At 45.3% G+C, this 20,888-nt stretch overlaps 6 protein-coding genes across 6 annotated transcripts; all 6 read right to left on the bottom strand.

Annotated features, from left to right (window-relative positions):
- Positions 1 to 785: 785 nt before the first annotated feature.
- TM35_000041340 (uncharacterized protein) lies at positions 786 to 2,096 on the bottom strand (the record flags this gene model as incomplete). Its single annotated transcript, XM_029022328.1, has 1 exon — positions 786 to 2,096. One exon carries the CDS (start codon positions 2,094 to 2,096, stop codon positions 786 to 788), a length of 1,311 nt encoding a protein of 436 aa, XP_028885986.1.
- A 3,663-nt stretch (positions 2,097 to 5,759) lies between these two features.
- TM35_000041330 (uncharacterized protein) lies at positions 5,760 to 7,130 on the bottom strand (the record flags this gene model as incomplete). The annotated part of the gene is made up of 1 exon (XM_029022327.1): positions 5,760 to 7,130. The coding sequence occupies one exon, from the start codon at positions 7,128 to 7,130 to the stop codon at positions 5,760 to 5,762; it is 1,371 nt and encodes a 456-aa protein (XP_028885985.1).
- Positions 7,131 to 7,920: 790 nt separating this feature from the next.
- On the bottom strand, positions 7,921 to 8,547 carry TM35_000041320 (uncharacterized protein; the record flags this gene model as incomplete). Its single annotated transcript, XM_029022326.1, has 1 exon — positions 7,921 to 8,547. The coding sequence occupies one exon, from the start codon at positions 8,545 to 8,547 to the stop codon at positions 7,921 to 7,923; it is 627 nt and encodes a 208-aa protein (XP_028885984.1).
- Positions 8,548 to 11,883: 3,336 nt separating this feature from the next.
- TM35_000041310 (uncharacterized protein) lies at positions 11,884 to 13,413 on the bottom strand (the record flags this gene model as incomplete). The annotated part of the gene is made up of 1 exon (XM_029022325.1): positions 11,884 to 13,413. The coding sequence occupies one exon, from the start codon at positions 13,411 to 13,413 to the stop codon at positions 11,884 to 11,886; it is 1,530 nt and encodes a 509-aa protein (XP_028885983.1).
- Positions 13,414 to 15,145: 1,732 nt separating this feature from the next.
- On the bottom strand, positions 15,146 to 15,649 carry TM35_000041300 (uncharacterized protein; the record flags this gene model as incomplete). Its single annotated transcript, XM_029022324.1, has 1 exon — positions 15,146 to 15,649. One exon carries the CDS (start codon positions 15,647 to 15,649, stop codon positions 15,146 to 15,148), a length of 504 nt encoding a protein of 167 aa, XP_028885982.1.
- A 2,728-nt stretch (positions 15,650 to 18,377) lies between these two features.
- TM35_000041290 (uncharacterized protein) lies at positions 18,378 to 19,787 on the bottom strand (the record flags this gene model as incomplete). Its single annotated transcript, XM_029022323.1, has 1 exon — positions 18,378 to 19,787. The coding sequence occupies one exon, from the start codon at positions 19,785 to 19,787 to the stop codon at positions 18,378 to 18,380; it is 1,410 nt and encodes a 469-aa protein (XP_028885981.1).
- Positions 19,788 to 20,888: the final 1,101 nt, after the last annotated feature.

The raw sequence follows: 20,888 nt of genomic DNA, 5'->3' as shown, positions 1-20,888 counted from the left end.
GTGTTGTGCCCATATCTTTACTCTTGATGTCCCTGCAGCAGTTTGTATATAATGAAAAAAAGACATCATTCCATAAAAATGAACACACAAGATACACAAGGTGTATCGGAAACGCAAAAGAGAAACACACAGATGCACATGATGTGCAATGAAATTATAATGGAACACACACACACAGAAGGGAAAAACAGTAGAATGAAAACAAAACAAGAAAAGAAAAAGCCGTGATCACCATGTGAATATGTTCAGGAGGCAAGAACACAATTCCCAACAGTAGGTGTGTGTGTCTTTCGTATAGGGCGAGCAGTGGGAATGATGCACACATGATGGCAGTCCACACACACAAGGAGAGAAGGAGGGTTGGTGGTGTGCGTGTTTGTGTGTTTTGTACCTCCTGCCATTCTTCACATTTCAGTCACAGCAATTACAACACATCGGGATTGTATACCATTCCCATGAGTAAAAGCAATAGTTAGTAATATCACGGAACACACACACATCACCAGGAGGACACAGTAAATGGTGGCAAAACAGAGCCCAGATAATGCGAACAAACAAACAAAGAGGACACTCCCCCCACATAAAAATGATGGTCTGTCATGTGATGAGTGCCATGGGGAGTCCAATAGATTTGTTCAGGAAAAAAAGTATGCAAACAAGAGATTTATCGAACTGAAAATGAAAATGAAGTGCTGATATTTAACCAAAAAGAACAGTTTCCCTACAAAGCATCCATATCCATTCAATCAAAGGTTAACTGTGCAGCTGTGTCATGGGAACACCGATTAGCACACGAGAGTGCAACCCAACACACACACCAGAACGATAAGCAATAAGGGACCGCGCACCAATGCAGGACTGCTGCCACCATCCTTCTTTTTCTTGGCCTTTTCTGCCTCTTCCTTGGCCCTTTCTCTCGCCATTTCCGCAGCAACACGTCTCGCCTCTTCTTCCTTGACCCTTTCTTTCGCCATTTCCGCAGCAACACGCTTCGCCTCTTCTTCCCTGGCCTTTCTCTCCGCCTCCTGTTTAGCCTTTTCTTCCTCGGCCCTTCTTTTCTTTTCTTCTTCAGCTCTTCGTGCTTCTTCCTCTTTTCTTCTCCTCTCCTCTTCAGCCTTTCTCTCATTACTCTCCCTTTCAACCCTTTCCTTTATCTTCTTTTCTTTATCCACCCACTCCTCTTTTATAAGCGAGTCTTCCTCTTTCTTCTTCTCCTCCAGGGCAACCCTGATTTCTGCTATGGCTTCTCCCCTCGTTTTTTCGGGATTAGCCGCGTGAACCTCCCTAACAATCTCTTTTATCTTCTTTTCGCTTTGATTTACCCAATTTTGGTTCTCGCCATCTTCTGCTGCCGGAACCACGTTCTTGAGTTCTTTTATAATCCAAAGAAGATCCGCAATTGACCTACTCATTGCTTGGGCGGCGAGTTTTGTCTTTTCCATGGCCATTGGTCTTACCTCGGCAACCCTAATAATTACCTCTCCCGTCGAGTTCATGAGCTTATAAAGCTCGTCGTGCCTTTCCTTGCCTCTCTCGACGAGTTCCATTCTCTCCTTTTTCTCTTCCGTTTCCTTCTTGTCCTTCAATTGATAAAGCAAAGCAGTATAGTGGTCCTTGAGTCTTTCCGCCTCGTGTTCCATGTTGTAGCCATCAACAACACAGGCCTTTTTTGTTTGGCTTACTATTTCGACAAAACGTGTGGCATCATCAACTGCTTTTTTCGTATTCTGTAGTGTTTCTTCAGCATACTTCACCAGCCTTTCACTTTCGACGAATTTATCACCCTCCTTTACAAGTACATCCGTTTTTCCCTTCATTGTTGTGATAACTTCAACCGCATTCTCGGCCTCCTTAACGGCATTCAAGGAACTCTCGTTGCAGAACTGTATTTCCTTTTCGTACACCGAAAGACAACTCCTTCCCTTCGCATACAATGAATCTGTCCGTTCCAACGACGCCTTCAATACTCTCACCGACCTCCTAATTTCCCGTTCTTCATCATCAATCTCACTGGTTGCATAGGCCACACACACACAACATTGCAGGAGTACCAACAGGTACACCACACGTCGCAGTTGGACGAACATCGTTGTCATGAATGTCACTGTGGGTTGCCTGGATCTGTGGTAACAAGGAAGAAGAAGAGAAAAAGGAGAAAAGTAGACGCACATTTAACACACAAGGCAGTGGGTACACGGCACCACAGAGAAAGGAGAGAGAGAATACACATCACAACAGCAATCAAACACAACCCAATGAGGGGAACAACAGTAAACCACTTACACAATAAAACACACCCAGAGTTACACAGATATTAAAAAACAACACCCTGAATTTAGAAGAAGTGGAAAACAAATGGTATCAAAACAATATTGAATAAACGTCTCTACACACACTCCAATATCTTACTCAGCATTCATACACACAAAGTGTGTCTGTATTCTCATTATAATAAAATCATTACCAGGCAGTTCGAACACCAAAATACACCAAAAATACAGTGTACGCCCGGCAACATACAAAAACAACACCACAAAACAATCAGCAAAACAAAGAGACTGTACAATAATAATCAACACACTTCCAAACGGAAAAAATAAGAAACCAATGCATCACCATAATATTTATACCAACACCACAATTGGAATCTAAAACCCACTTACTCACAACTATAACAAAAATGACTGCATACATCACTGTAATACCATGCCACTCTTTACAAACAGAGGCAACACACAATTACTCTCTCACACACATATTACCTCTTTATTCATCCTTATTATTATTATTTCATTTTTCCCTCAGAATGCCGGTTCGGCTCTTCTTTTTCTCCCACAGCATTATCAGCAAAAAAAAAACACGCCCACCCCGTTACTAACATTCTCCACTCCATGGTGTGAATTAGAAGGGTAATATCAAACATATCCCCTTCCACCCCCAAAAGGACCCTCACACCACGTTTTTCTTTCTGTTCTTCGTGTATTTTATGGATGTTACTCCAATGGAACGGCTATCAACCGTACACCGTAGAGCACCTAGTTACTGGCTTACGAGTGACTCTGGAGAGGAAGATCCCTTTATTTTATGGGATCCTCAAGCTCTTGTAATATGATTTTTTGTTGTAGCCCATTCCCCTACGAGAGAACTGTTCTACGAGAAATCTGATCGAGCAAACCCCACCATATCTCTCTACCCTCACTGTTCTTACCCAAAACCCGTTCTCAAGTCTCCTTTTGTTATTATTTTATTTTAATTTTTTTGTGGTAGATTGGCCCCAATGAACTCCCATTTATTTTGTTGCTTGTATTGGAAGGAGACAGGCGTCTTGAGCGTACTCTTCTATCAGGGTTTCCATATTCGAGCTCGTCGCTGATTTTAGAGAGGTGAGGGAAGTAGGCTGCGTAGGGATTCTTGGGTGTGAAGTCTGTGGCATAGTGTAGTTCCGCTCCACCGCAATAGGGAATTTTGCTAACAGCTTAGAGAAACATAGTTTCATCAGGGGTACATCATCAATTATCGCAAATTGGACTCGCTGTTAAAAAAGAGTGGGGCAACTCAAGAGGTGCAGAGCTGTTTCGTCGCGTTGGCTGGTGTGCGCGCGAGTAGATTGATACCCGTGACGTTACATTCGGTGTAGAGTTAGGCCTAATTTACTCATACACATTGACGACCCACACGTGGGGCAGACTAATGCCGGAAGGTCTCTCTTGTTTTCGTTGTTTTGTATCGTGTAGTGGCGTTCTTTTCATTATACCGCGTGCCACCGAGTAACAGGTGCGGTTGAATGTCCACACCATGTCACGAGGGGAACGGGGAAGGGTCATCTTTGCGGAATACCTTTCAAACCCATCTTACTCAGCGTTGAAGTAGGGAAAGCAAGAGTTTTCCACTATTCCCAACCCCACTCATTTTATAAGTGAAACACCCCCGGGAGCCACCCCACCCCTCTTCTTTTTGTTGCGCACAAGACGCTGTGACAAATTGGCCGCCCGCCTTGGGTTGTGGGGGTTGTGTGTTCTCCTCCTCTCCCTTCTTCGGGTGAGGGATAAAAAAAAGAAAAGGGCAAAACCCGACAACGAGCCTCGAGCATTGCGCACGTAGACTGGTTGCCGGGTTTCATCCTTTTTGTTTTCCTCATCCTCACTCTTCTTCTTCTATCAAGTTCAAAGTCCCTGAGCATGATATTTCAGGCCTCAAGGTTCAGCGCCTCGGGACGTAAAGTGCCCCTCGAGCCCCGCCGAAGCGAAGCATGCCGCTTACACAGAAACCCCACAGACGCCGCAGTGGAGTGGTCCAGCAACACAACGGTGTCCTTCCCATTCACGGTGCACACACACACGCAATGACAGTTTCACATGCTCATGTCAGAGAGGCGCTACGGCATTCCCTAAAATGTACACGGAGTCACATACCTACAGAGAGGAAAAGAAAAACCCAAGAAAAGGACAACAACAACAGGATACCAACAGCACACAAAGCACTCACAATACAATAACCACAGCTGCCACTACCATCAGAGAAAAACATTCACCCACACCTGCACATCAACTCAACCCCAAAAAGAAAACATACCAATGACCTGAAGCCGAAGTGGAACAGTCTCAGTCCATCTCCCCGCAGGCTGCAGTCACTCAAGCAAGCCACACAACAAACAACAGAAGAGCACAAATATGTTCGTGGCAATGCCGTGAGTGACAACACCGAGAGAGAAGGTGAGAACATAGAAATGTGTTTTCATTACGTGGGCGGTGTGAGTGGCAACCCAAACACACAAAGGAACACACAACAGAGGGTCACACTCAAACACCTACAACCCACCAATCTTTATACCAAAATAAAAATGTAAAAAAAAAGAGTGACTGCATGAGGCAGACACAATAATAGAGCAAAGATGTAAAAGCAAAAAAGAAATTCATTACTTACTGTGACTGCGATGCCTGGACACAGTCCAATCCACCCCAAAGGTTAACAACGGAAAATCATTGTGTACTGAACGTGCTGTGCCCATATCTTTATTCTTGACGTCCCTGCAGCAGTTTGCAAGCAATGAACAAATTAAAAATCCCTACATAAAAATGAACACACAAGATACACAAGGTGTATTAGAAACGCAAAAGAGAAACACACAGCTGCACATAATGTGCAATGGAATTATAATGAAACACAAGGGAAAAACAATAAAAGGAAAACAAAACAAAAAGAAAAAAGCCGTGATCACCATGTGAATATGTTAAGGAGGCAATAACACAATTCCCTGCAGTAGGTGTGTGTGTGTCTTTTGTACAGGGCGAGCAGTGGGAATGATGCACACATGATGACAGTCCAAACACACACACAAAGAGAAGGAAGGTTGGTAGTGTGCGTGTTTGTGTGTTTTGTACCTCCTGCCATTCTTCACATTTCAGTCACAGCAATTAAAACGCATCGGGATTGTATCTCATTCCCATGGGTAAAAGCAATAGTTAGTAATATCACGGAACACACACACACTTCATTAGGAGGACAGTAAATGGCGGCAAAACAGAGCCCAGATAATAATGCCAACAAACAAAGAGGACACTTCCCTCACAAAATGATGGTTTGTCACGTGATGAGTGCCATAGGGAGTCCAATAGATGTGTTCAGTAAAAAAATGCAAATAAGAGATTCATTGAACTGAAAAAAAAGCTGATATCCAACCAAAAAGAACAGTGCCCTATAAAGCATCCATGTCCACTCAAACAAAGGTTAACTGTGCAACTGTGTCATGGGAACACCGATCAACAAACGAGAGTGTAACCCAACACACACAACAGAAGCAACAATAAGGATCTGTGCATCAATGCAGGGCTGCTGGTGCCGTCTTTCCTTCTTTTGGTATTCTTCGCCAATTCCTCCTTTGCTTTTCTCGCCTTCTCCTCTTCAGCCAGTTTCTCCAGTTTCTTTCTTTCTTCTTCAGCCCGTTGCTGCGCCTCCGCCACCCGTTCCCTTTCCTTTGCGGCCAGTTCCTCTTTTTCAGCCAGCCTCTTTTTTTCCTCTTCTCTCGACCTTTCTTCTGCAATCCTTTTGTCCGCTTCTGCTTTTCTTTGTCGTTCCCTCTCCTCTGCTTCACTCAACAGCCTCCGTTCTTCTTCTTTTTTTTCCTGTACCACACGCTTGGTCTCTTTCTTTTTTTCTTCCTCCAGCTCTTCCACAACACCACTGGTGTTCGATGGATCGAGACGCACCGGAGCAATCATCCCCCCACCCGTACTTACCATGCTACTTTTGGGTACCTCTGTGTCCCCCACCGAAGGACCACCTGTTCCCGCAGCGCCTCCCGATTCCCCTGCCTGCTCCAACGGCTTCACAATATCCCTTAGTTTTTCCACATCGTTCTTAAATTGCACTTCCCCCTCGTCAACCAATTCCTTTACGGCAGCGAGGCCCCTGTATGCCTCCTCCATCGCGGCCTGCGCCTTCACCACGTGACCGTTGACTTCACCCGTGTGCGCGCGACTTTTGAGCGTGAATCTGTCGAGTGTCGCATATAGCTGGAGGAGACTCTCTTCCGAAGATTTACCGCGTCTGTACAGTACCTCCAAATCATTTGTCGGTTTTCTCCTATTTTCTTCTTCAATCAAACCAAAGTAGTAGGGCCGTGCGGAATCATGACGCCCACCTATCCAATCACCCATGTTCACATAAGTAATCCTACATATCTCAAACAACCTCCTGGTATTCTCGACCTCGGCACGCGCCTTGGCGACCACTCCCTTCTTGGCTTTCATCTTCTCCAATACGTCCCCCAACACCTTTCGGACCTCAGCGCTTGCCTTCTTTCCTCCTTCACTGACCACGCCTCCGTCCTTCTTCTTTGCCTCACGAACCGCCTCCAACAACGTCTTCATCTCCTTGGCCGCTTCTTCTGCGGCTGTGGAATTTGAAACACAATACTTTAAATGTCGATCCCACGTGTTCGTACATGCCGAACCCTGCGCAAGAAAATATGTCGTCTGATTCACAAAATCCTTCATATACTCCACGGCCTTTGGAACATCAGGGTCAGGTGGAGGAATATTGTTTTCGACCGCGTGGACCACAAACACACAGCACTGCAGTAATACCAACGGGTACACCACATAGCGCAGTTGGATGAACATCGTTGTCATGGTCATCACTCTGAGTTGTTTTGGATCTGTGGTAACAAGGAAGAAGAGGAAAAGGAGAAAAGTAGACGCACATTTAACACACAAGGCAGAGAGTAAACAGTAACACAGAAAGAAAGAGAGAAAGAGAATACACATCACAACAGCAATCAAACACAACAACCCAATGAAGGGAACAACAATAAACCACTCACACAATAAAACACACCCAGAGTTAAACAGACATTGAAACAACACCTTGAATTTAGAAGAAGTGGAAAACAAATGGTATCAAAACAATATTAAATAAACGTCTCTACACACACTCCAATATCTTACTCGGTATTCATACACACAAAGTGTGTCTGTATTCTCATAATAATAAAATCATTACCAGGCAGTTCGAACACCAAAATACAACAAAAACACAGTGTCCACCTGGCAACATACAAAAACAATACCACAAAAATATAATCAGCAAAACAAAGAGACTGTACAATAATCAACACACTTCTAAACAGAAAAAATAAAGAAACCAATGCATCACCATAATATTTATACCAACACCACAATTGGAATCTAAAACCCACTCATCCATAACCATAACAAAAATGACTGCCTACATCACTGTAATACCATGCCACTCTTTACAAACAGAGGCAACACACAATTACTCTCTCACACACATTACCTCTTTATTTATCCTTATTACTATTATTTTATTTTTTCCCTCAGAATGCCAATTCACCTCTTCATCTCCCTCAGCATTATCAGCAACAAAAAAAAAACACCCACCCAATTACACACACGTCCCTTACCTCATAGTGTGATTGAGGAGGGCATGATCATATATATCCCTCTCCCACCCCCCACCCAAAAAGGACCCCACACACCACACTACCACGTTTTTCTTTTTGTTCTTTGTGGCTTTATGGATATTAATCCAATGGAACGGGTCATCAAGAGTAATACATAAATATACATAAATACAATTTATTTTTATATTATTTTTTACTACCGTTGGGCATGGTGAGTGCGCATTGGTAATGAAATTACAATGGATCTCGTAGGTGGCAGAGCATGGATTTTTTTCACCTCTCTGAGTCCCCTCAGCAGCCAAATCTAATTTCCACCACTGGAGGGAATAATTGTTACTATCTCTAGGGTCTGTGCCTCTCCCTAGCAGCATTCGCACCAAAGTGAAATATGTAAAAGAAACTGCTTCTGATGGCAAACTGATACGCGCCCCAGGATCTTCTTGGATAAAGTTTTCTCCCAGTACGACTCTGCTGATCCCGGTGCTGTATGACGTTTGTAGCTTATGAACCCGTAAACTCTCAAGAAGAGAATTTGCTGGCCCATTGCCTCCCTCAAAAGAATAGGGGATAATGAGCATCGGCTCCAACTTTCGATGGCTAAACGCCAATAAAGGGAAAGCCATTCCTAAGAACGCATGTATTGAAAATAAAAATAAAAAGAATTTATTTTTTTAAGGAGACCTCCCACTTCAAACATTTGGTGAGTGAGTTTGGTTTCTTTGAATAAATTCATATCCCCCACACCCTGACGACATATGAAGGCGGCCCTCATTGCCGAAGGCATCTTGTTCCAAAACCCCACCCACGGCGGCCACCACAACCCAACCAAACCAATGGGAGGCAGAGGCCCGCAGCCAGAGCGCAACGCGCGGTGCCGCAAACAAAAGCGCAGACACCACCACCAGCACATGTAGAAAACACAAATCACAACGGCAAACACCGGCCGGCGCGCCTGGCACCCCCAAAAAAAAAGGGAGGGGGTCCGACCCCGCCACACGGACAAGTCCGAGACGGCCCGGGACACCGCCTAACTCCACCAAGGCGGAGCAGCACAACGACACAGAGGCCACGAACGACCAAAAGAAGAATAACAACGAGTAGAACACCAAAATAGCAGAGGCGCAACTGTTGTAGAGGCCGCCTGCTTCGACCAGAAAACTGCCACCCCACCCCGGCGCCACCAGCCGGCCAAAGTTGTGACAGACGGCGGCGGCGACGCCACCAGGCCGGCACAACCCAAAACACCGGAATAACCCAACACCTACAAGGGTTAGCTTGCGTGCGAAAATGTGCCCCAATACCACCGTAACGAGGCCCAGTGGGGCACAGGAGCGGGAAACGCACGGCACTCGCAAAACTGAAAATTCACCCCTGGAGGTGGGGCTGGGAAGGGCACCCCGGGGAGCATAATATGTTCTATTGCGGGTATATCGGGTACGACCATACTTGGCCGAATGCACCGTATCCCGTCCGATTTGCGAAGTTAGGCGGCCACAGGCCTCGTTAGTACGGCGATCAGTGATGGGGCTGGAACCCGGGGTGCCGCACCCTCCTCAACTTTTTTTTTTTTCCAACATCATGGGGTAGGTGCCGCCAGCCTCTGAAGTGAATCACGGCGCGCCTTTGGCAATGGGGGCTGCCCAATCGCGGCGCACAGCTTACACACTTCCATCCCCCAGGGAAAAGCCAAACATGCCTCACACATTGTTGTGGTGGGGCAGGCGGTGGGGCCCCAACAAACCAAAATACCTATGAGGCAATATGTTCTTATGGGGCGAAGTGTGTTCTTATTATACTTGTTTTTCCTTTTCTGCATTTCCCATGGATATTTCCTTTTCACACCACACATGGCAGTAGGAGAACGCCTTAACATATCACCATAGCGGAATTTGCCTTTATCATGGGAGTTTGGTGAATCCCTTCTCTTTGTTCTTTTTGTTCATGGTGTGGGCCATCCAACAGCACCCCTTATTCGGTGGCACGCGGCACCATGATGTCATGAGGTGAACGGGGAAGTGTCATCTTTGCGGAATACCCTTCAAACCCATCTTTCCCAGCGTTGAAGTGGGGAAAGCAAGAGTTTTCCACTATGCCCAATCCCACTCATTTTATAAGTGAAACACCCCAGGGAGCCACACCACCCCTCTTTTTTTTGTTGCGCACAAGACGCTGACAAATTGGCCGCCCGCCTTGGGTTGTGGGGGTTGTGTGTTCTCTCTCCTCTCCCTTCTTGGGGTGGGGGATAAAAAAAGAAAAGGGCAAAACCCGACAACGAGCCTCGAGCATTGCGCACCTAGACTGGTTGCCGGGTTTCATCCTTTTTTTTTTCCTCATCCTCACTCTTCTTTTTCTCTCAAGTTCAAAGCCCCTGAGCATGATATTTCAGGCCTCAAGGTTCAGCGCCTCGGGACGCAAAGTGCCCCTCCCCGAGCCCCGCCGAAGCGAAGCATGCCACACACACACAAACCCCACCACAGAGGCCGCAGTGGAGTGGTCCAACAACACAACGGTGTCCTTCCCATTCACGGTGCACACACAGAATGACAGTCTCACATGCTCATGTCAGAGAGGCACTGCGGCATTCCCTAAAATGTACACGGAGTCACACAGCTACAGAGAGAAAAAGAAAAACACAAGAAAAACAAAAACAACAGGATACCAACAGCACACAAGGCACTCACAATACAATAATCACAGCTGCCACTCTCAGCAGAGAAAAACATTCACCCACACCAGCACATCAACTCAACCCCAAAAATAAATAAAAAACGGACCCAATACGTGAAGCCGAAGCGGAACAGTCTCACTCCACCTCCCCACAGGCTGCAGTCACCCAAGCAAACCACACACACCACAGGGGTACAAATATGTCCCTGGCAATGCCGTGAGTGGCACCACCGAGAGAGAAAGTGAGAACAAAGAAATGTATTTTCATTACGTGGGCGGTGTGAGTAGCAACCCAAACACACACAGGAACACACAACAGAGGGGCAGACTCAAACACCTACAACCCACCGATCTTTATACCAAAATAAAAATGTGAAAAAAAAGAGTGACTGCGTGAGGCAGACACAATAGTAGAGCAAACATGTAAAAAAAAAAGAAATTCATTACTTACTGTGGCTGCGATGCCTGGACACAGTCCAATCCACCCCAAGGTTAACAATGGAGAATCATTGTGGACTGAACGTGCTGTGCCCATATCTTTATTCTTGATGTCACTGCAGCAGTTTGTATATAATGAAAAAAAAAAAGAATCATTCCATAAAAATGAACACACAAGATACACACGGTGTATCGGAAACGCAAAAGAGAAAAACACACAGATGCACATAATGTGCAATGAAATTATAATGAAACACACACACACAAGGGAAAAACAATGAAATGAAAACAAAACAAGAAGAAAAAAAAGAAAGCCGTGATCACCAAGTGAATATGTTCAGGAGTCAAGAACACAATTCCCAACAGTAGGTGTGTGTGTGTCTTTCGTACAGGGCGAGCAGTGGGAATGATGCACACATGATGACAGTCCACACACACACACACACACAGACAAAGAGAAGGAGGGTTGGTAGTGTGCGTGTTTGTGTGTCTTGAACCTCCTGCCATTCTTCACATTTCATTCACAGCAATTGAAACACATCGGGATTGTATCTCATTCCCATGGGTAAAAGCAATAGTTATTAATATCACGGAACACACACACACACATCACCAGGAGACCACAACAAAATGGTTGCAAAGCAGTGCCCATATAATAATGCCAACAAACAAAGAGGACACTCCCCTCACAAAATGATGGTTTGTCATGTGATGAGTGGCACAGGGAGCCCAATAGATGTGTTCAGTAAGAAACGCAAACAAGAGATCTATCGAACTGTGAAAATAAAAAAACAATAAAATTCAATAAAAAGAACAGTGCTCTTACAATACATCCATATCCACTCAAATAAAGGTTAACTGTGCAGCTGTGTCATGGGAACACTGATCAACACCGCAGTGCAACCCAGCACACACAACAGAAGCAGCAGTAAAGGACTGTGCACCAATGCAGGACTGCTGCTGCCGTCTCTCTTTTTTTTCTTCTTCTGCGGAAGCTCCTCTTCCACTGCCCGTTTCGCCTTTTCTTCCATAGCCTTTTCTGCTGCCTGTCTCGCTTTTTCTTCCTTGGCTTTTTGTGCCGCCGCCAGTCTCGCCTTTTCTGCTGCCTGTCTCGCTCTTTCTACTTCTTTGGCTTTTTCTGCTGCCTGTCTCACTCTTTCTACTTCTTTGTCTTTTTCTGCTGCCTGTCTCGCTCTTTCTTCTTCCCTGGCCCTTTCTGCAGCTCTTCTCGCTTCTTCCTCCCTCCGCATCTTTTCTTGGGCAACCTCATCCTTCTTCTCCTCCATTCCCGTGGTAACATTCTTGATTGCCTCCGTCACCCTTCTGTTAACCTCATCGGCGTACTCCTTCCTTTCCTTCTTCGCGTCTTCACCCACTGCACCAACTGTATCCGTAGCTTTCTTAATTTCTTTCTGGGGTTCCGCTATAAGCCCGCTTATTTCCTCAAGCTGCGATTTTTTTTCCTCAATCTTACACTTCTGATTGCTGCCTAACGGCGTCGAACCTTCCAGTTTTGCAAGTCGCTCTAGCTCTGCGTACGCCTCTTTCCAATCCTGTACCAGGGTTTTTATCCTCCCCACTGCAAATCTGTTCTGTACTGTAACATTGTCAATTAGAGCCGTGACATTTCGCAATGTGGCGTTTATTCCCTCGGCCACCCTCTTCACCAACATTGCTTTATCACTCCTATTATAATCTCCCACAAAAGTAGTAATGCCCTCGACCTTCCTTTCAATATCAATCAAAACATGGGCCACGTTGGAACGCGTGGCTTTACACAGGAGCTCCGCTTGTTTGGCCTCGGCAATTTTAAATACCACCTCTTTTCCTGGTGCCTTTTCTTTTGTCTCTTTCAGTACCTTCGGTATTTCCTGAAGTAATTTATCTAATTTCTCTCCGTCACAGGCGTCCTTCAGCTTCATAGTCGTTATTTTACCGTATTTGTCCTTCGTTTCCCGATCCGCCACCTCATCAATTTTTTTGATAATACCCTTAATTCTCTCGGTGGCCCCCGCGGCATCCTTAACCGTCTTCTCATTTGCTTCAACCACCTTTTTCCACTCGGACATACAGGCCGTTCCGTTCTTAAAGTGAATCTCGGATTCCTTGACGGTCACCAATGTCTTCCAGACTGCATCCTTCAAATCAGCGTTTCCAGATTCCCCCAGAATATCGTTTTCTCCGAGCTCTTCCCTGGTGAAGTTTGGAATATCCAAATACGTCTCCCACGCCCTTTCTTGGTCCATCACTGCCGCCTCAACATCATTGTTTGCAACCTCTGTTACAACTTCCTTTTCTCCCTCTGCGAGAACCAAAACAGAAATGAAGTGAAGAAACACCAACAGGCACACCACACGGCGCAGATGGACGAACATCATTGTCATGATTATCACTGTGAGTTGCATGGGTCCGTGGCATCAAAAAAGAAGAGGAAAAGGAGAAAAGTAGACACACATTTAACACACAAGGTAGTGGGTACACAGCAACACAGAGAAAGGAGAGAGAGAATACACATCACAACAGCAATCAAACACAACCCAATGAGGGGAACACAACAATAAACCACTCACACACAATAAAACACACCCAGAGTTACACAGATATTGAAACAACACCTTGAATATAGAAGAAGTGGAAAACAAATGGTATCAAAACAATATTGAATAAACGTCTCTACACACAATCTCCAATATCTTACTCGGTATTCGTACACACAATGTGTGTCTGTATTCTCATTATAATAAAACCATTACCAGGCAGTTCGAACACCAAAATACACCAAAAACACATGGTGTGCGCCTGGCAACATACAAAAACAATACCACAAAACAATCAGCAAAACAAAGAGACTGTACAATAATCAACACACTTCCAAACAGAAAAGATAAAGAATCCAATGCATCACCATAATATTTATACCAACACCACAATTGGAATCTAAAACCCACTCATCCATAACCATAACAAAAATGACCGCATACACATCACTGTAATACCATGCCACTCTTTACAAACAGAGGCAACACACAATTACTCTCTCACACACATATTACCTCTTTATTCATCATTATTATTATTACTATTTTATTTTTTTCCTCAGAATGCCGGTTCACCTCTTCTCCCACAGCATTATCAGCAACAAAAAAAAAACACCCACCCAATTACACACACGTCCCTTACCTCATAGTGTGATTGAGGAGGGCATGATCATATATATCCCTCTCCCACCCCCCACCCAAAAAAAGAACCCACACCACACCACACCACCATGTTTTTCTTTCTGTTATTCGTCACTTTATGGATATTAATCCAATGGAACGGGCCATCAAGAATAATACATAAATATACATAAATACAATTTGTTTTTATATTATGTTTTACTACCGTCGGGCATGGGGAGTACGCATTGGTAATGAAATCACAATGGATCTCGTAGGTGGCAGAACGTGGATTTTTTTTTCGCCTCTCTGAGTCGCCTCAGTAACAGCCATGTCATCCAGTGGCGGAAATCAGATTTGGCCGCTGAGGGAATAATCGTTACTATCTCTAGGGCCCGCGCCTCTCCCCAGCGGCATTCACACTAAAGTGAAATATATAAAAGAAATTGCTGCTGATGGCACGCTGACACGCGCCACAGGACCTTCTTGGATAAAGTTTTCTCCCAGTACGATTCTGCTCTTCCCGGTGCTGCATGACGTTTGTCGCTTATGAACCCGTAAACTCTAAAGAAGAGAATTTGCTGGCCCATGGCTTCTCAAAAAAGAATAGGGATAATGGACATTGGCTCCAACGTTCGATGGCCAAATACCAATAAAGGGAATGCCATTCCCAAGAACGCATGTATAGAAAAGAAAAATAAAAAGAATTTGGTTTTTAAGGAGACCACCCAGTTCAAAAATTTAGTGAGTGAGTTTGGTTTCTTTGAATAAATTCATATACTCCACCTTAGCACCATATGAAGGCAGCCCTCGTTAACAGGGGCATCTTGGTGTAAAACCCCGCCCACGGCGGCCACCCCAACCCAACCCATGGGAGGCAGAGGCCCACAGCCAGAGCGCAACACGCGGCGTCGCAAACAAAAGCGCAACCACCACCAGCACATCTAGAAAACACAAATCACGACGGCAAAAACCAGATGGCGCGCCTGGCACCCCCCAAAAAAATACAGGGGTGGGGGTCCGACCCCGCCACACGGACAAGTCCGGGACGGCCCGGGACACCCCCTGACCCCACCAAGGCGGAGCAGCACAACGACACAGAGGCTGCGAACGACCAAAAGAAGAATAAAAACCAGCAGAACACCAAAATAGCAGAGGCGCGGCTATTGTAGGGGCCGCCTGCTTCGACCAGAAAACTGCCGCCCCACCCCGGCACCACCAGCCGGCCAAAGTTGTGACAGACGGCGGCAGCGACGCCACCAGGCCGGCACAACCCAAAACACCGGAACAACCCAACACCTACAAGGGTTAGCTTGTGTGCGAAAATGTGCCCCAATACCACCGCAACGAGGCCCAGTAGAGCACAGGGGCCGGAAACGCGCGGCGCTCGCAAAACTGAAAATTCATCCCCCGGAGGTGGGGCTGGGAAGGGCACCCCGGAGACCCCCCCCCCCGGGAGCATAATATGTTCTTTTGCGGGTATTTCGGGTACGACCATACTTGGCCGAACGCGCCATGCCCCGTCCGATTTGTGAAGTTAAGCGGCCACAGGTCTCGTTAGTACGGCGGTCAGTGTTGGGGCGCCGTGCCCTCCTCAACTTTTTTTTTTGCCAACATCTTGGGGTGGGTGCCGCGGGCCTCTGACGCCAACCACGGCTCGCCTTTGGCAATGGGGGCTGTCTTATCGCGGCGCTCAGCTTACGCACCTCCATCCCCCAGGGAAAAGCCAAACATACTTCACACATTATTGTGGTGGGGCAGGCGGTGGGGCCCCAACAAACCAAAATACCTATGGGGGAATGTGTTCTTATGGGGGAAAGTGTTCTTATGGGGGAAAGTGTTCTTATGGGGGAAGGTGTTCTTATGGGGGAAAGTGTTCTTATGGGGGAAAATGTTCTTATGGGGGAATGTGTTCTTATGGGGGAAAGTGTTCTTATGGGGGAAAGTGTTCTTATGGGGGAAAGTGTTCTTATGGGGGAAAGTGTTTTTATTGTGCTTATTTTTCCTCCTCTGCATTTCCCATGGATATTTCCTTTTCACACCACACATGGCAGTAGGAGAACGCCTTAACATATCACCATAGCGGAATTTGCCTTTATCATAGGGAAGGAAGGAATCTCACCCTCATGTTCTTTGTTCATGGTGCCGCGTGCCACCGAGTAAAAGGCGCGGTTGAATGGCCACACCATGTCATGAGGGGAACGGGGAAGGGTCATCTTTTGCGGAATACCTTTCAAACCCTTCTTACCCAGTGTTGAAGTGGGGAAAGAAAGAGTTTTCCACCATTCCCAACCCCACTCATTTTATAAGTGAAACACCCCCAGGGAGCCACCCCACCCCTCTTTTTCTTGTTGCGCACAAGACGCTGACAAATTGGCCGCCCGCCTTGGGTTGTGGGGGTTGTGTGTTCCCTCCTCTCCCTTCTTGGGGTGAGGGATAAAAAAAAAAAAAAGAAAAGGGCAAAACCCGACAACGAGCCCCGAGCATTGCGCGCGTAGACTGGTTGTCGGGTTTCATCCTTTTTTTTCCTCATCCTCACTCTTCTTTTTCTCTCAAGTTCAAAGTCCCTGAGCATGTGATATTTCAGGCCTCAAGGTTCAGCGCCTCGGGACGTAAAGTGCCCCTCCTCGAGCCCCGCCGAAGCGAAGCATGCCATTCAGAAACCCCACAGACGCCGCAGCGAAGCGTCCCAGCAACACAACGGTGTCCTTCCCACTCACAGTGCACACACACATAATGACAGTCTCATATGCTCATGTCAGAGGGGCACTACCGCATTCCCTAAAATGTACACGGAGTCACTTACCCACAGAAAGGAAAAGAAAAACACAAGAAAAGAACAACAACAGGATACCAACAGCACACAAAGCACTCACAATACAATAATCACAGCTGCCACTCCCATCAGAGAAAAACATTCACACACACCAGCACATCAACTCAATCCCCAAAAAGAAAAAAAAAACAGACCCATTACGTGAAGCCGAAGCGGAACAGTCCCAGTCCCTCCCCGCAGGATGCAGTCACTCAAGCAAGCCACACAACAAATAACACACACCACAAACAACACAAACTCAGAAATGTGTCCGTGGCAACGCTGTGAGTGACAACACCGAGAGAGAAGGTGAGAACAAAGAAATGTGTTTTCATTACGTGGGCGGTGCGAGTAGCACCCCAAACACACAAAGGAACACACAACAGAGGGGCACACTCAAACACCTACAACCCACCAATCTTTATACCAAAATAAAAGTGTAAAGAAAAAGAGTGACTGCATGAGGCAGACACAATAATAGAGCAAAAATGCAAAAAACAAAAGAAATCCATTACTTCCTGTGGCTGCTATGCCTGGACACAGTCCAATCCACTCCAAGGTTAACGACGGAAAATCATTGTGTACTGAACGTGCCGTGCCCATATCTTTATTCCTGTTGTCCGTGGAGGAGTTTGTATATAATGAAAAAAAAAAATCATCCCATAAAAATGAACACACAATATACACAAGGTGTATAGGAAACGCAAAAGAGAAACACACAGCTGCACATAATATGCAATGAAATTATAATGAAACACACACAAGGGAAAAAACAACAGAATGAAAACAAAACAAAAAGAAAGCCGTGATCACCATGTGAACACGTTCAGGAGACAGCGACACAATCCCAGCAGTAGGTTTGTGTGCCTTTCGTACAGGGCGAGCAGTGGGAATGATGCACACATGATGACAGTCCACACACACACACACACACACACAAAGAGAAGGAAGGTTGGTAGTGTGCGTGTTTGTGTGCCTTGAACCTCCTGCCATTCTTCACATTTCAATCACAGCAATTATAACACCATTGGGATTGTATCTCATTCCCATGGGTGAAAGCAATAGTTAGTAATATCACGGAACACACACACACTTCATTAGGAGGGCACAGTGAACGGCGGCAAAACAGTGCCCAAATAATAATGCCAACAAACAAAGAGGACACTCCCCCAACAAAATGATGGTTTGTCGTGTGATGAGTGACATAGGGAGTCCAATAGATGTGATCAACAAAAAATGCAAACAAGAGATTTATCGTGCTGGATGGAGAAAAAAAAAAACAGTAAAATTCAATAAAAAGGTACAGTGCCCTTACAATGCATCCATGTCCAGTCAAACAAAGGTTAACTGTGCAACTGTATTATGGGAACACCGATCAGCAAACGAGAGTGGAGCCCAAAACAGTCAGAACAAGAAGCAGCAATAAGGGAACGTGAACCAATGCAGGACTGACGCTGTTGTCATTCTTCTTAGCCGCTTCTGCTTTTTTTCTCGCCTCCTCCGCTGCCCGTTCCAGCTGTTCCTTTTCCGTTTTCTCCAGTGCATCTTTAGCCTCTTGGGCCCGTACTTCTCTTTCTTTTTGCTCCTGCGCCTCTCTTGCCTTTTGGGCCTGTACTTCTCTATCTTTTTGCTCCTGCGCCTCTCTTGTCTTTTGTGCCTGTGCTTCTCTTTCTTTTTGCTCCTGCGCTTCTCTTGCCCTTTGTGCCTGTACTTCTCTTTCTTTTTGCTCCTGCGCTTCTCTCTCTCTCTGGGCTCGTTCTTCAATCCTTTTATTTTTATCAGTCTCTTTCTCTTGTTCCACCAATTTTTTTTCATTTTCAATTGCCTGTTTTATTCTCGCATCAACTGAGTTTTCCTTCGGTCCTGTATTTTTATTGGGTCTCCAGTTTTCGATTTTCTTAACAAAAGTATCAATTTCGCCTGTAATGTTAGTAATGTTATTCTTAATTCCCTCGTCCTTTGAGCCAACGCCCAATGTTTCCCCTGGTTTGATCTTCTCAAGCTTTTCCTTTGCTTCATTTAGTTGTTTCTTGGCTGCCTTCACACGATGCTCAACGTTCACTTTTGTGGCTTGACTCCAACCCTTCAAATCCTTTAGTCTTTTCGTGATGTTTTGTAATTCGAAGTATGTTTTATTGCTTCTCTCTGCAGTTTCCACCCTTTCGATCGTCCAGTACGTTTCATTTCTCATTGCGACTCTTTCGTGTATATAAATATCAATCTCTTTTTTGAACCCATTCTGCGCTTCCTCCAATGTTCCACGTTTATGTCCGCAAAACCATTCTGCTCTCCATGTATCAAGGACGGATGATCTGGTGTTATCCACAGCTTCTTTAACCTTTCTCACCAAATCCTCTAGAATCTCCACATCCTTGGCAACGAGCTCAGTTTGATCGCCCACCGTTTGTTCCTCTTCGATTTTCTTTACAAGTCCACCGACCTTTATCGCACTGGTGTTCGCAAGCTTTGAGGTTTCGTTTGCAGTGTTCACAACAGCATCCCATACAGACCTACAACCTCTTCCATCCGCAAGGTAATCATCTACAATCCTTATCCACTCTGCTAACCTTTTCTCCACCATCGGACAGATCTCAGGGTCACACGGTTCTGGTTTTTTCACTTCGGCCTCCGAATCTTCATCGCTTTTTTCTACGTGAGCAGTTACAGTAGGACCTTCGGAAGATTCACCTCCCACAGCAGTATTTGCATGGCTCACGAAAGCCACGCACTGCAGAAGTACCAACAGGTACACCACACCACGCAGTTGGACGAACATCGTTGTCATGATTGTCACTGTGGGTTGCTTGGATCCGTGGTAACAAGGAAGAAGAGGAAAAGGAGAAAAGTAGACACATTTAACACACAAGGCAGACAGTACACAACAACACAGAAAGAGAGAGAGAGAATACACATCACAACAGCAATCAAACACAACCCAATAAGGGGAACAACAATAAACCACTCACACAATAAAACACACCCAGAGTTACACAGATATTGAAACAACACCTTGAATATAGAAAAAGTGGAAAACAAATGGTATCAAAAACAATATGAAATAAACGTCTCTACACACAATCTCCAATATCTTACTCGGTATTCATACACACAAAGTGTGTCTGTATTCTCATTATAATAAAACCATTACCAGGCAGTTCGAACACCAAAATACACCAAAAACACAGTGTCCACCTGGCAACATACAAAAACAATACCACAAAACAATCAGCAAAACAAAGAGACTGTACAATAATCAACACACTTCCAAACAGAAAAGATAAAGAAACCAATGCATCACCATAATATTTATACCAACACCACAATTGGAATCTAAAACCCACTCATCCATAACCATAACAAAAATGACCGCATACACATCACTGTAATACCATGCCACTCTTTACAAACAGAGGCAACACACAATTACTCTCTCACACACACATATTACCTCTTTATTTATCCTTATTACTATTATTTTATTTTTTTCCTCAGAATGCCGGTTCACCTCTTCTCCCACAGCATTATCAGCAACAAAAAAAAAAAACACCCACCCAATTACACACACGTCCCTTACCTCATAGTGTGATTGAGTAGGGCATGATCATATATATCCCCCTCCCACCCCCCACCCAAAAAAAGAACCCACACCACACCACCACGTTTTTCTTTTTGTTCTTTGTGGCTTTATGGATATTACTCCAATGGAACGGGTCATCAAGAGTAATACATAAATATACATAAATACAATTTATTTTTATATTATTTTTTACTACCGTTGGGCATGGGGAGTATGCATTGGTAATGAAATTACAATGGATCTCGTAGGTGGCAGAGCATGGATTTTTTTCACCTCTCTGAGTCCCCTCAGCAGCCAAATCTAATTTCC

This window comes from Trypanosoma theileri, assembly GCF_002087225.1.
Source record: "Trypanosoma theileri isolate Edinburgh chromosome Unknown TM35_Tth_4_V1, whole genome shotgun sequence".
Taxonomy (NCBI): Eukaryota; Euglenozoa; class Kinetoplastea; order Trypanosomatida; family Trypanosomatidae; genus Trypanosoma; species Trypanosoma theileri.
This window is presented reverse-complemented; position numbering and strand designations above follow the sequence as displayed.